Source organism: Microcebus murinus, chromosome 7, assembly GCF_040939455.1.
Source record: "Microcebus murinus isolate Inina chromosome 7, M.murinus_Inina_mat1.0, whole genome shotgun sequence".
In the NCBI taxonomy this organism is placed as follows: domain Eukaryota; kingdom Metazoa; phylum Chordata; class Mammalia; order Primates; family Cheirogaleidae; genus Microcebus; species Microcebus murinus.
In genome coordinates, this window is record NC_134110.1 from 103,661,892 (window position 1) to 103,676,574 (window position 14,683).

At 38.8% G+C, this 14,683-nt stretch overlaps 1 protein-coding gene across 1 annotated transcript in view; it reads left to right on the forward strand.

Annotated features, from left to right (window-relative positions):
• Positions 1-14,683, forward strand: part of PXDNL (peroxidasin like) — a 267,746-nt gene that overhangs the window by 130,370 nt on the left and 122,693 nt on the right. The window contains 6 exon segments of the mRNA XM_076005349.1: positions 1,317-1,492; positions 1,495-1,588; positions 1,776-1,989; positions 4,449-4,471; positions 5,202-5,237; positions 6,769-6,927. Coding sequence (XP_075861464.1) covers positions 1,317-1,492; positions 1,495-1,588; positions 1,776-1,989; positions 4,449-4,471; positions 5,202-5,237; positions 6,769-6,927 — 702 coding nt within the window.

Here is a 14,683-nt window from a genome sequence, read left to right on the forward strand (position 1 = left end):
TTCTACTCTTTCTCCATCAGTCTCCAACATTTAATTCCAAGAAGCATCAGATCCTCCTCCTTTCTATTACCACTGACATTGACTGACTCCAATCGAAACATTTCTTGTTTCGATTATTGCAGTAGCTTTCCCCATACACTTCCTTCCCTCCTGCCAGCATGTTCTCCTCTAGCACTTTATCCTTAACTCTAGAACAATTCTTTCCAAGGTAAGTGTACTTTTACAGACTGTGCTTTTTCTTCTCTGTCCTTGTACTGGATTGTGAGCATGTGAGGAAAGGAACGTGCACTTCTCTGTAGTTTTCCGACATCCAGCGTTTTACTCGTGTACTTAAGATATTCAATATTGTTAAATGTTGAATTAAATCTTGATCATTCAGTTAAATTAAATCAATGCATCTCTACTTTCCAGAGTATATTCATCTCAGGAACTGAGATATACCCCCAAACATAGACTCAATCTTTGGGCATTTTAACATTGTACTAAGTCTTTACGTTCTGCTTGAGAGTCCCAGAAAAGATGGAACTCTTATGAGTTAATAAGACTGGAGCACTTTATCTGGAAGTCTACATTTTCTACTTACATGGATACTTGATGAATCAATTTGTAATATGTTTAGCTTAAAATAACTAAAAACTCGACTAGACATGGCTTAAATGCACAGTGTGTGTGTGTGTTAATTGTGTGTGTGTGTGTGTTAATTGTGTGTGTGTGTGTGTGTTAATTGTGTGTGTGTGTGTTAATTGCATGTCACAGGTGGTACAGGGTGGTCTGTGCAGAGATGCTACGTTCCCCCAGTGAGTCAATGATAGTTTTCTTTCTACATTTCAATCACTGTCCTATAAGGCTCTTTTTCCCCCTCATAACTGTCACATCTTAGTCACAAAGTGGCTGATGTAACCCAAACTCACACCTGAAGTCCAGGTAGCAAAGAGGAAGAAAAATGAAGACTTTACTTTTTTATTCCCAGTGCCATGTGCCTACATCTCATTGGCAGAACGTGTTTTAAAAAAAAGATATTTTTAAATGAGATCATGAGAAGATTTAGCCCCTAAAATAAGGAGTAAGTATTGGGTGGCACATGGCAATGTCTGTGACACATCACAGCACCAAGGCAAGAGATTGTTTAAAAAAATTAGATATTTATTTCAAATCCACATTCCATTTATTTTATATTTAATTCTTTAAGAATGTAATGTCTGTATATAATATTTTATTATTAAGGTGTCCTGAAAATGACAATAATCTTAAACCCACAATGCAGAGTAAATAAGGCTTCCCAACTGCTCCTGGCTGTGTGTTTTGTTCCCTCTCCTCTGCCAAACCTAGTTTTGTGATCCGGCCCCAGGACACGGAGGTCTGACTTGGCAGCAGCACAACCTTGGAATGTGCGGTGACAGGCCACCCCCACCCCCACATTACTTGGACCAGGGGTGACGGGGAGGAGCTGCATGGGTCCAGGCACGTGGCAATTCCCAGTGGACTTTACGTCAGAAGAACATCACCCTGCAGGATCACGGGCAATTTACGTGCCAAGCCAGCAACAGCCAAGGCTCCATTCAGGCTACAGCAAACATAATTGCACAAGGTACGGGAGCAGAAAGTCATGATTGAAGTGTTCCTCTTGCCACGCTCAGAAAGTTATTTTTCAACTTTAATAATGTCACGTACGTCAGCACAGAGATATTTTTACTTGCCAATTTTTGTGACATAATAGGATTTTCAAAACTAATCTGTTGTAAGTTAAAAGTTGGATTTTTTTTTTCCCATTTCAGTTTTTATCCAAAGGTCAGAATCAACCATTAGCAATAAACGAGATAAAGTCGTTAATCTGGAAGCAAACTGTCAAAGGTGTTTGTGCGTCAGAATATTTTGCAGACACAGGAAAGACGCCGCTCCAGCTGTGCAAGTGAAAAGGGTGTGCCTGCACTCAGAGTCCCTTACCACGCTGTCCACCCCACAGCGAGGACACACCGACGGCTCCAGCAGGTAACACTCGTAACACTGTCCTCAACCCAGAAAGTGACGTTCACGCGTGGGCATGCGGCTGCGCTGTAAAGAAGGCACGTTCCTCTGCTGCTCTTGGTTCTTAACCTGAGGCTGCCCCTTCCTTTCTGTTGTTGTTGTTGTTGTGTGTATACACTTACCTCCTGCAGGTTAGAGTTTGGTAAACAGCAGCATAGAATAAGTGTTGTAGTGATGGCAAAAGTCCTATCTGAGACAGTTCTTCATCAACTGACAAGGGCACAGTCATTTATAGTCATCCATTTTAAGGACCTCCTGGAGTCATGAATATTTTAATTGAGCTAAGAAGTGCCATTGTTTTCAGATTTGCATAGGTTGTTATCTGTCAAACACTGGACCTTGAGAAACACAGAACAAAGACAATTTAGAAATGTGGAAGCTGCCAGTCTAGTGCAGTGCCTGAGCTGGGGTGACTTCAGTGAGTCCCGGCCGCCCCAGAGTGGTGCTGCCACACCAAGAGGCGTGGGACTTCATCCAGCCTAGGTTTCTCACATTTAGAAAATGTTTTCTGAATGGAATTGTCTAGCGTCAACTCCGTAAGTAGCAATAGATCAATAATTTCTGATTCCTATTGACATGTCTGAGGAAAAATTTGTGTTTTCCCACACAGAATATCACAAAAACACTTTCTTGCTCTAATAAGAAGTTGTAGAAATGAAATTGTTTTCTTGAAGTCTTTGGTAACTCCTGGGGGAAATTACTTTTAAAGCACCCAGACATTCTTTTTAAACTTTCAATGTGCTAGGATTGAAAAATGCTTTCAAAGAAATGATGTTTGGGTTTTGTTTTGCTTGCATCATTTTATGTTGAATGTCTGTGTTTTTTAGAAACATAATGCCTAATCAAACACACACTTCTCAGCTTCCCATATTTCACACTGTGCTGGTCTTTTGCTTTTTAGCATGTAGTTCCTAGTCTTCCATTTGTTCATCTGTATTACGTCAACTGACGCTTAACAAAACTCTGGTAGCATTTACCATCCTGCTCTTTTCTCATGCCACAATATGCTAACCATTTCTTTTTTCCAGCCAGTATGCACTAAAAATCGCATTGTCCTTGGTCATTTGCAACTGTGTACTTGTGTCACTTGTGGATGTGTGTTCAGATTTTTAGTTGGTCTTGAAATGATCCATTAATCATTCTATACATTTATAAAAGAGGCTTATTTTATTTGCCTAGTCATAGACTACTTTAAGATGTACCTTTTTGTGTCATTTTAACAGGTAGTCTATAAATTTTCTTTAGTTCTTTTAATGTCCATTAAAGCCAAAATAATAATTACCCACAGATAAACTTCCTTCCTTAGACTGGCTGGAACAAATGGATAAATAAAATGGTAAAAAAAAAATCTTTCATGAAAGGTATGAATCACAGCATGGGACGCTTATGTGAACTGCCTGGAATCATCAATAATGAAACTCAAATGCCTTTTATATGTGGCATTACCATCATGAGTAGCCAGAAGGGTAGACTTTAATAAACTAGCAAAACACTTCAATTAGCACATGCTATTTTAGCATTGGAGGTGGGACTCAGACAGTCACCATTTTACATTAAAGGCCCAAAAATGTCAACCTCATCATTTCTGCCTAATGCCTCCACCTGCCTGCCTGCCTTGGTGATGTTCAAGTCTTTTTGGTTTTCTCCCCATTGGATCATAATTTCACTTATCTAGCAAGCTGCTCATTTTGGTGTTAGGAACAAATGTAAACTGACCATTTACTTAAATTTTTTCTGTTCTTTGCTAGAATGTGGAATCTTGCTTTTTATGAGACTACATGAACTAAAACAATGTTTTACACCTAGATTTGGCTAACTGTGAATTTTAATTATTATTAAAAAGTTGAAATCAAATTTCTTCACATTGGAACCCTGACTAAATTGTCTTAACTATTACCTACTTTTATTATATAGCTCTTTAACTGTGTCATGAATCCATTTTTTAATGTGGAAATATTTTTGTTCTTTTTAAGTCATCCCTAGTAATTTTAGGAGTTAGTGTAATGTTCCAGAAAGAACATCAGGCTGCGGGGGGCGAGTGACCTAGATTCTGTGCTCTCTCTTCCCTATATTAGTTCTGACTGAGAGAAATTCAGTCCAAGCTGCTCCAGTCTGACTTTTCTCCTCTGCAGTGAGCAGTCTCAGACTGCTGATCTGTGGGCTGTTTTCTAGCTTGACTTTTCTAGGACCCCATTACAAACAGCTTGCAGGCATTCCTGGGGGTTGTCATGAATTTGTGTGACATTGTTATTTATCTTATACCATAGTTATACATGTGAATAACCATGGTATAAGCACCTTACTTAGAATTGATAAAGATACTTAAAAAATCTTTATTACCTGCACACAGCATGAAACTTACAACATATACACTTTGTCAAATATTGTTAATATTTACTTTATCATGTTTCTTGTATTTTCAGATGGCAGGTGGGAGCAAGGGGTGGTAGGAATTGTGCAAAGATCTACCAACACAGAGAAATGATTTGTCAAGTCATCTGGAAAAGGTTTTTTAATACTTAGGTATTATTTGGGATCATTATGCCCTTCTTAAATGGCCATATTGATTTATTTTTTATTTAACCAAAGAGTCATGAATAGAATTATAAATGGTATATTCAGCTAAAATCAACTCAACTATAATATGAATATCTGGAATATAATCTGAAATATCTGGAACTCCAAATGTTGACCTAAATGTGACTTTTCAAAAGTATAATTTCGTGTGTTGTAGGAATATTTATCTTAAGGAGCATATTTCTCTTTCTGAAAATAATAGAGCAACTTGCTTCAAATTTCATTTTGCATGGGAAAGTTTGGAGAAAACTATTTTGTTAATGATTCAACTATGACTTTTACTTTTAAATATGTTCACCACAACGAGTAAAATGACAACCAAGAGGATTTAATTTTACGGAACAGCTCTTGTAAAACTTAGAATTACTTTCTCCTTCATGGCTACTGCTTCTCTGCTTTCAGAGCAGATGTGCCTATTTCTGGTTTCCTTGCAAGTGGCCACAAGCATATATAAGCTCTTCATAATCCTTGGTGATAAGTAATTGGAAAAAAATTCTAATTACACGACATATTTAAACGAATTTCCTTTTTGTTTTCTCTTGGTGTTAAAACATTATAAAATAACTTTCAATTTTGATGTACTCTTCCGTTCTTTGCAGCTCCTCCGGCCCCAGTAGTTGTCTGGACAAAAGCAGGTACCAGCACCTGCAGGTAGCTGTGGGAAGAAATAAAGACCTTCCCTTGTGGACAGCAAAAAAGAGCTGAAACTAATTTTCAGAGGTATATCATAGACGTGAAAACACCACACAGAAAGTAGTCTTTGATTTAAATAGGACACTCGTGGTTTCTGTGATGTTTTGCGTGTATCTGATCTCATCATCCCTGGGACTCATTTCCTGATTTTTAAAATGATAAATTGGAAAATTTAAAATATATTGGAAAATTTAGTGCTTTTAAACATTTTAACGTGGCAGAATACTGTGTTAATACAAAATGAGATGGAATCACAAGTGAAGATCCAACATATAAACATTAACACAAGTGAAGCTCACACAGAGAGCTGCTGTCCTTCAGGTGTGGGTGGCCGGGAGTGGGGCCTGGCAGGCAGGTCAGCTGTCCGCACCCCCAAGGCCCAGGCACTTCTAGGGACCCCCAGCACGACGTAGGACGAGATTGACAATCGGCCAGATGAGAGCTTGTCTGAGATTCCAATGGGCTTGGAAATCCTAACTTCTATATTAGTTTAAGTACTAGATTAATGAACTAAAAATACATCTAGTTTTATGAATTTCTTTGACTAAAATTTTTGCTTCATTCTTTATAAGATCAGAGAAGTGTACCATAGTTGGTAGGAAATGGACTTTGGAACCACAAAGCCAAAATTCACATCTTTGCTCCTATATTTACTAGTCCTGAGACCTTGGGCAAGTAAATTAACTGTTGTTTAGCAGAGTGTCCTCATCTCTCTGCTGGTGGTGATGAGATTTCCTGTATCACAGGGTGGTTGTGGAGACAGATCAGAGTGTGTTTATACTCTTAAACATTTAGAACAGCAGCTGGCACATGGTGTGTCCTTGATAAGGCTTAGCTATTATTTTTCCCATCTATAACAAGATATTCGGCAAGACACATGTCTTCACTAAACTAACTGAAAATGATAATCTCCTTTAATTGTTAGTGACTAAAAGGAATAAATTGTTAAGAAGGATTCAGAGGCTCATGTAAGCTCAGAGGTAAGAATTACAGTGACGGCCTGGGCTCAGCTGTGAGGATTGTCAGCATGAGTGGCACAAAATCACCATCCTCAAAATGCTGCCCCAGCACATTAAATGTTGGATTTCAACAATGTTTTTATATTCCAAATGTTGTACACATACAATACACAAATGTATGGAGGTATTTGAAAATCACATTTAGGAATTAGATTGGTTTTGAAATTTGTGTTCTGAATATGGTGGGTAGGACTGAGGGGGCCCACATGAAGGTGGGCACTGGTTAAGAGACTGTTCTGGGGAGAGGTACTTCCGTGCAGCCCAGTGGCAGGGGTTGGTGGGCAGGCCGGGGGGGCGTGTCTCTAGGGTTGCAGTGCTGGGGAGGAGCCATCACAGTACACCCTGTCACCATGAATTCCTGGAAGACAGGCCTCAGCCTTTACCCAGAACAGTCACGCTGCTCTGGGATTCAGGGATTTGGGCCATACAAAGTTCTTTCTTTCCCTGTCTGCAGGAGGGCAGCTCCCTCTGGAAGGCCAGCACACAGTTCTCTCCTCTGCCACTTTGAGAATTGAACACTAAGCACAGCATGATCAAGGCCAATATGAATGTCAAGCGGTCAGTCCCCTGAGGGTGAAAAAGGTGTCTGTCCAGCTGACTGTAAAACCCTGTTGTGAAGTGAGTGCCTCTTTCTGTGCCTTTGACACACCCCGCAGGGACCTTATGACATATATATATATACACATATATATATATATGTATGTATGTATATATATTTTTTATAGGATCTAAGAAATTGCAAATTTGATACCTTCTTCCAATGTTTTGCATAACTTCATGTTTTTACTTCAGAATTTTATTGCTATTAATACTAATGATGTTTTCTTTCAAAAATGCTATTTCATATTTTCTTATAAAATTTTTACAATTAATAATTAATTAATAATTAATTAATTAGGCCTGCCTGCATAGGCTGCCTTACACAAGAATGCAGTTTCCCATGCCCGATGGGCTGGATCTCTTCCATGGACCATGCTCCATGTTCCATGCTCAGGGGTATGGGAGACATAGTGCAGATACTCTCCTTCAGGCTCCTCAAGTGACAACTGTAGTTAGGTTTCTCCTAAATAGTACATATCCTGGAAAGAGATTATGTTATTTATCCATAATTTATTGTCAGCAAATATAAAAGGAGAGAAAATTCAAGTTCTAAATTTTTAAAGATAATTCCAGTATAAAAACAAAAAATTGGTTGTTAACTACTATTGAAATTTCTCCTTAGTTCTGGCTTATGCTGAGATGATGGAACTTAGTTATTATATATATAGCACCTGAATTGCATTTACAGCACTGCTTTACATTTCAATATAATTTTCTAAGTTTCTCCACAAACTTGCTATAATTTGTTTTAATGTAGTAGAGGTAACACATATTTAGATCAGAGCATATGAGAAGTAGGAACAAAGCTTAGCCAATGTAGCAACACAAGCTTGAGAAAATTGTAATGCTGCTGTTCATGATGCCTGAACATAGAGACATAGTAAGCAAGTATCTCTGTGTGGTCTGTTATCCATTATTTTGTCTCCATATTTTAAACATATCAAATATCATTTTTAAAAATAGAAGTTGAAGTTCTATGAAGGGAGCAGGGTCCCTAGATAGAATGTATAAATAGCAGGTCCAATGACTGGGAAGATCTGAAAATACAATGGGGGAAAGATGAGGGGCCATGACATGCCCTCGTAAATCCCTTTCCTCCTACAAGGAAATACCAAAAGCTGGTATGCAGAATGTTTCAAGCTAATTTTGAATTAGTGTTTGACTAAAATCCAAAAATCAGGAAGTTTTTATATTAATATCTTTAAAAATGGGAAAAATATTAAATCAAATGTTAATGAAACCAAATATGGTATGAGGATGCTAAAGAGACTGATCTTAACTTCGCCCCACTGCCAAATCCTGCTACTTGCTCTGTGATCTTTCAGATCTTGATACAGAAGCAGTTTCACTTTCCCAGGAAGTTTCAATTCTCTAAGACACTGTAAGTTGCACCTGTTGAAATTAACATTAGAAAATACCATTTAATCTAATGGTTGACAGATGTAGAGTAATTTGATAATAATCAAATATCCATTGCTGAGAAAATACCACTAGAATAGGCAGAAATGTAGAAACAAACAAGTTTTTTAGAGAACAAAGAGCCCTAAGTGTGGCCCAAGGTTGTGTGAATGAACGGCTTGCGGTGAGGGCTGAATGGGAGGAGGTAGTTGGGGTGGTGATTGAATTTGACATAGCAGATCCAGACTTAAGACTATGGAACTACTGAAAGTCTTGATCGGGTCTCTTGTTTAGAATATTAATCAACTCAAAGTGAATAGGATAGACTGGAGTAGGGAAACACTACACGAAAATACTGGAGCTATGACCTATAGTCAAGTAATATGAGAACTAAACTAGCATCACAATGATGAGAATGGAAGAGAATGAATTCAAGAAAAAAATGTATCAGGTGGAACCATTTTATCTCTGAGATTATGAAAAACACTATTTTTCTTAATACCTGTTCCCAATAATACTCTTCAAAAACTTCCTATCTTTCCTGTAAGAAATCAGCATCCTTGACAATATTTTGGGCATATTGCATAAGTTTTCATGAATTTTATATACTATGACTGTTTCATTCTAAGATATCTCAGTGTTGAATTTCCTCATGGTATTATGTGTTCTTTTACTATGGAAATTCAAATATGATTTTATTTAAGGAATATTCTCTTTAATTAATTCTTTTAATTTTCCTTGTATCTCATTATTTGTTTCGGGAACCCCCACATTCTGGGTATATTATAATGCTGCTCAAAGTGTGTTTTGTGGATTCCTAGTTGGAGGGATCCCCAAGACCATTTCAGGGAGTTTCCTAGGTCAAATCTATCTCATAATAATATCATGGTGTTATTTGCCTTTTCACTGGGTTGACACTTGAACTGCTGGTGCAAAAGTCATGGTGGGTAAAAGTGCTATGGCCTTAGCATGAACCAAGGTACCATTTGGCACCAAATGGTACTAGTGATCATTATGTTTTTGGCTTGCAGTGGAAAAAGAAAAAGATAATTTTACTTAAGAATGTAATTGATGAAATAGGGAAAAAATATTTATTTTATTAAATCTTGACCTTTGAGTACATATCCTTTTAGTAGTATGTGTGATGAATAAAAATTGGCAAAATAAACTACCAATTGTCAAATTTTGGTATAATATCAAAGAATTTTTACACTTTTCTGAAAAATCTTTAAAAATGTTCCTATACTTTTTCTAAACATTTATCTTTGTGAGATAGTATTTTGTACTTTTAAGGTAGTATTTTTCAGTTTTCTGAAAAATCTCTAAAAATGTTCCTTTACTTTTTCTAAACATTTATCTTTGTGAGGTAGTATTTTGTACATATACTTCAACCAAAACTACTAATTGTAAGAAATTGAATTCAAAAGCAGTTACTATATTTTTGAGGTTTATAAAACAATCTACTATATTCAGTATTTTTATTTTTATAAAGTAGTTAATTTTCATAAAAATACATTATTTATATAAAAATATTGAGTTTATAATTTTAAAATGAACAAATAAACTTTAAAATGCTCACTTTTAATTTGTAATATGTTATGCATAGCTACATAAACCTGCATAAATAAAAGCTCTTTATGCTTCTCAATAACTTTTAAAAGTAAAGGGTTCCTGAGACCAAATTGTTTGAGAGCCAATCATTTGTTGATCTTTGTCCAATTTCTCTCTCATTTTTCTCTTCAATCCCTCTTAGCTCTTTATTTCTAGGTCATTGTTTGCGTTTCTCATGTCTGTCCTTATGTCCTTTACATGTTTTTGACAGTGTCTGTTCACTCCGGATATGCTTCTCCACTTTAGTTATGCAATTGTTTTATTTTTTCCACTAGTCTTTTGCTTAACTATATGCAAATATTAATAAACAATGTACAAAATTAGTAATTTTATAGAAAAATGTAATTAATTAAAACTGATTCCAGAAGAGAGAGAAATCTAAACAGAATATACCAGGAAGAACAGAAGTTGCCAAAGATCAGGGCAGAATAGATACTCAAATATTACTCTCTAGCATGGCCTTACAGCTTGTTAATTATCCCATGTGTTAAACCTGTGAAGTGTGACTACTAGTAAAAGCATGTGGTCTGGCACTTTCCTAGAAAAGCTATTACTCCTTTAAATAACAATTCCAATTCTATTTAAATTGCTTCAGGGGTTAGAAAATGATGAATGCTATAAAATATTTTTTAAAAACAAACAATCTTTTTTACAAAATTCTAAGAATTCATTTATAAAAAGAAAACCTATCTCATATATTTATGAAAAAAAATTCATGAGTGGAAATAAGTAGATATAAATCATAAAGAATCCAGTAGCACATTAAAAACATTGGTGGTGTTTATTCTAGAAATTCAGGGATGGTGCCACAAAAGGAAATTAATATATTTTACCGTATTAATGGATTTATGGAGAAAAATTATGATTCTTTCCATAAATTTTAAAAAGACATTTGTTAAATTCAACATTCATTCTCATTGAAAACTCTTAATAACATGTCTGAGTAAACATTTCTTTAACATGATAAAATAGATCTACTGAACTCATTAGCTAGAATCTAGCTTCATAGAGAAATGATATTATATTTTCATTAAAGAAAGAAAGAGACCAAGGATTTCCACTCTCATCACTGTCATTCAGTATAGGTTTGGAGTGACAAATCATTTACATGAGCTAAGAGACATAAGAAAGAGTGATTTCAGGATTTCAGAAAGGAAATTCTGAAAAAGAACCAGAATTAAGGAGGACTAATCATATTAAATAGTAAAGCACATAATAAACCTGCAGTAAATAAAACGGTACCAGATGGTTATTAAAACACAATATATGATCTATAAATTTACTCGCTCTTATCTGGGAAAGTAATGTGTGGAAAGGTGGGATCTCCTCTCAGTGGAGAAAAACATGGTAATTCCACACTACAAGAGTTGGGGGTGACTCTCTGGCCACATGAGAAGCAACCGTGTGTCCGTGTCACCGGCTTTGCTCCCGAGGTCTCCCCCTAGCGATGGATGGCGTGGGCGCAGGGCGGGCCTGGGGCTCCTGGGGCTCCTGGGGCTCCTGGGGCTCCTGGGGCTCCTGGGGCTCCTGGGGCTCCTGGGGCTCCTGGGGCTCCTGGGGCTCCTGGGGCTGCTGCCCGGCCTCCCTTCCCGCCTGCCGCTGCGGAGCGGCGCGGCCAGCGCTCGCACGCGTGTCTGGGTCTGGGTCATTCAGAGGCGTGGTGGGTCCCCACTGCTTTTCCTGGCGTGGAGACCCGGCTCCAGCCTTCGCCCTTGGACCTTTCGCCCTTGGACCTTTCGGCCAATCATATCTCTTCTTAAGGCACGCGGTTCTCACGCAACGGGCAGTCCAATAGGGCAGCACCTGCAAGGGGCTTAGGCCACTGCCTTCCGTGGACGCCGCTGGGCGTCCGGGCAGTCAGCGAGCCGACTGCGCCGCGTGTCCCCGGCCGCGCGGCCCTCGCGTCCCGGTGCCGCCGTTCGTCTCGCTGCACCAGGGCCCCTGACTGAGCAGGTGTCCAGACAGGGGCTTAGATGCTGGTCTCCCCTTCCGGAGGACACCGTCGATTTTGTGGCCGGCAGGCTCCCCTCGATATCCAAGAGAAGGCAGGCCTCTTCCCCCAGCACTGTGCAGAGCGAGCGAGCACGGGCCTCCCCACGCGGACTCCGCCGCCAGCCTGGGGGCGGCCGCCCTGCCGGCCTGGCTGCTGCGACACAGCTCGCCTTGCTCCTGCCATAGCCTCAGCGGCGATCCCGGGACGACCGTTACCTGTGCTTTCAGACCCTCCCTGGTCTCAGGTGTTTCTCTCCATGGTTCTCTTCTGACCCCAAAATGTAACTTCTTTTCTTTAATGAAAGATTACACTTTAGGTATCCTTTTCCTTTGGGTATAATTTAAATCGAGATACTTCAGCTGTTGTGTTAATTTAAAAATGTTTCCCAGGTAGAGGGTAAGTATGGAGTAAGTGTGCAGTCAGTAAGGGCAGTGTGTGTTTGAACCGTGCAGAGTGGCTTGGGGCAGCTGGAGTGCGTGGGGGTCTCTCTGGTGGGTGCAGTGGCTCGTTCGTGACAGCTCACAAATGATAACGCTGGAGATCACTGCCGCATGACTATTCGTTCATATTATCTACATCCGCCGTGTGCGAAGATAATTTTCCATAGTCTCAAAAATCTTTTTAATTCTACATTTGCTTGTTTCAGCCACTCTACCAGGCTGCAAAAATACCTTTCTTATTCTTGACTGTGTCATCCAGTGTAATTATTTGCTGTTCCAAATAAGTCACATCCAACTTTTTGTGTGTTTCTGTCCATATCTTTGATAAAATGTGGAAAGGACAGATCTTTATACTTTGCTGACATTGATCCAGTAGCCAATACTTCTTAAGTATAGATGTTCAGTCATTACAAATCCTCTTTAAAGAACTCTTTTCCTGTCCTGGTGCATGGGCTCATGCCTGTAATCCTAGCACTCTGGGAAGCCAAGGCAGAAGGATCACTTGAGCTCAGGAGTTCGAGACCAGCCTGAGCAAGAAGGAGACCCCATCTTTACTAAAAATAGAAAAATTAGCCAGGTGGGTGTGGTAGCACACACCTCTAGTCCCAGTTACTCCCAGGCTGAGGCAGGAGGATCGCTTAAGCCCAGGAGTTTGAGGTTGCAGTAAGCTATGATGACGCCAGGGCACTCTACCCAGGCAACAGAGTGAGACCTTGTCTCAAAAAAAAAAAACAAACAAAAAGCTTTCTTCCATTGTACATACTTATCACTGTGCTTCCACAACATGGTGATCTATGGAATGTTTGCCAAAATCAAGATATACTGCATCTGTGGCAAACCGATCTGTCTTATGTTCTGTCATAATTGTGTGACTCAGTTTCCTCATCTAATTAATGTTAATGATTACTATAATTTTGGGGAATAATGTCAACGTTGCTTATCTGCAGTATTCAGAACACACTGGAATTCATAGGGTCTTGTTTTCTTTAAACATTCTTATTTCCAAAGAGTTCCCAAAGATTATTAGCAAACATTATGGAGCCCTTTCTTACCCAGCATGAAATATATTTAATGTTTATTGAGCACCAACAATGTAACAGCACTATTTTACTTACTCAGAACTTAGCAGTAAATGCAGCAGCCAAGTCCCTATTCTCTTAGAGAAGATGCTTTTCATATGAAAGGAAGGAAAATGGAATCAATGTAGTATATGCCAGAGAGTAATAATTGTGATGAAGAAGGTGAGCAAAGCTTGGGGCCAGAAAAATGTTTCAGGATGTGTCATTTAGAGAAAGCAGTCAGAGAGGATTTGGGGCAAACCAAGTGTTAACTTTCTGATGTGTTTGGTAATAAAACAATTCTCAAAGACGTTTAGCAGGCTGTAGGGAATATAAATCTATATTTCCAAATAGAGATGTTGATTAGCATGGAAATTTGGGGCCATTGCATGCATATCACACTTAGAGATCCAGCAGTGGAAAAAACGCTAGGGGAGTGGGCCTAAGGAACCCCCTGGGTTGGGTGTTGGTGAGAGGAAGAGATCTCAGAGGTGTGGGGAATTCAGGTCATGACATGCAAGCCCAGAGAAGTGTTTGCAAAGGGGTCAGCAAACAGCTGTTCATGAGGTGAAAGTGCAAGTAGATGCATATGAGCAAAATCCTTCATGAGGTGAAGGTTATCTGAGAAGTCAGCAAAAACTGAATAAATTATAGTTAATTAGATGGACTTCTGGCACTATTAAGGAACAGGAACTCTGAAAAATTCTTTTGATACCAAACATTTAAAAAAATTATACAAATATAATTTATATTGTATAGCTAGGCTACCAGGAAGTAGGTGAGAGTTATTCTCCAAGATGTGATCATCCAAAAAGAAAAGGGAATGGGGGAAGGAGGGCTGATTCAAAAGCAGAGAGTTGAGAGGTAAGCACTGAAAAAAGGAAAGGGATCACTAAAAAGCAAACACTCCACCATTACTTCAGTACAGACAATAAGATTTGGAGAACTAGCAGGTAGTGGAAGGGCAAGGCTGAGATGACCTCAATAAGGCAGGGGCCCTAGGAGGGAGCTAGCATGCTCATCTAAGGCAAGAACTAACACAGATCCATTCCTGGGTAAAGCAATCTCAGTTCACGACTCTAGGTTTGCCTAAGATGAGGATTAACCCAGTCAGTGAAAAGTTACCAAACACCCAAGGAAACAAACCATCCCTGCAAACATAAAAATGACCCCCCCAAAAATTTAGCTATCAGAATTAAAAAAATATAAAGTATAAGATGATGTATAAAATATTTAAAGAAATAAAGTTTATCATAAAAATGAGTAGAC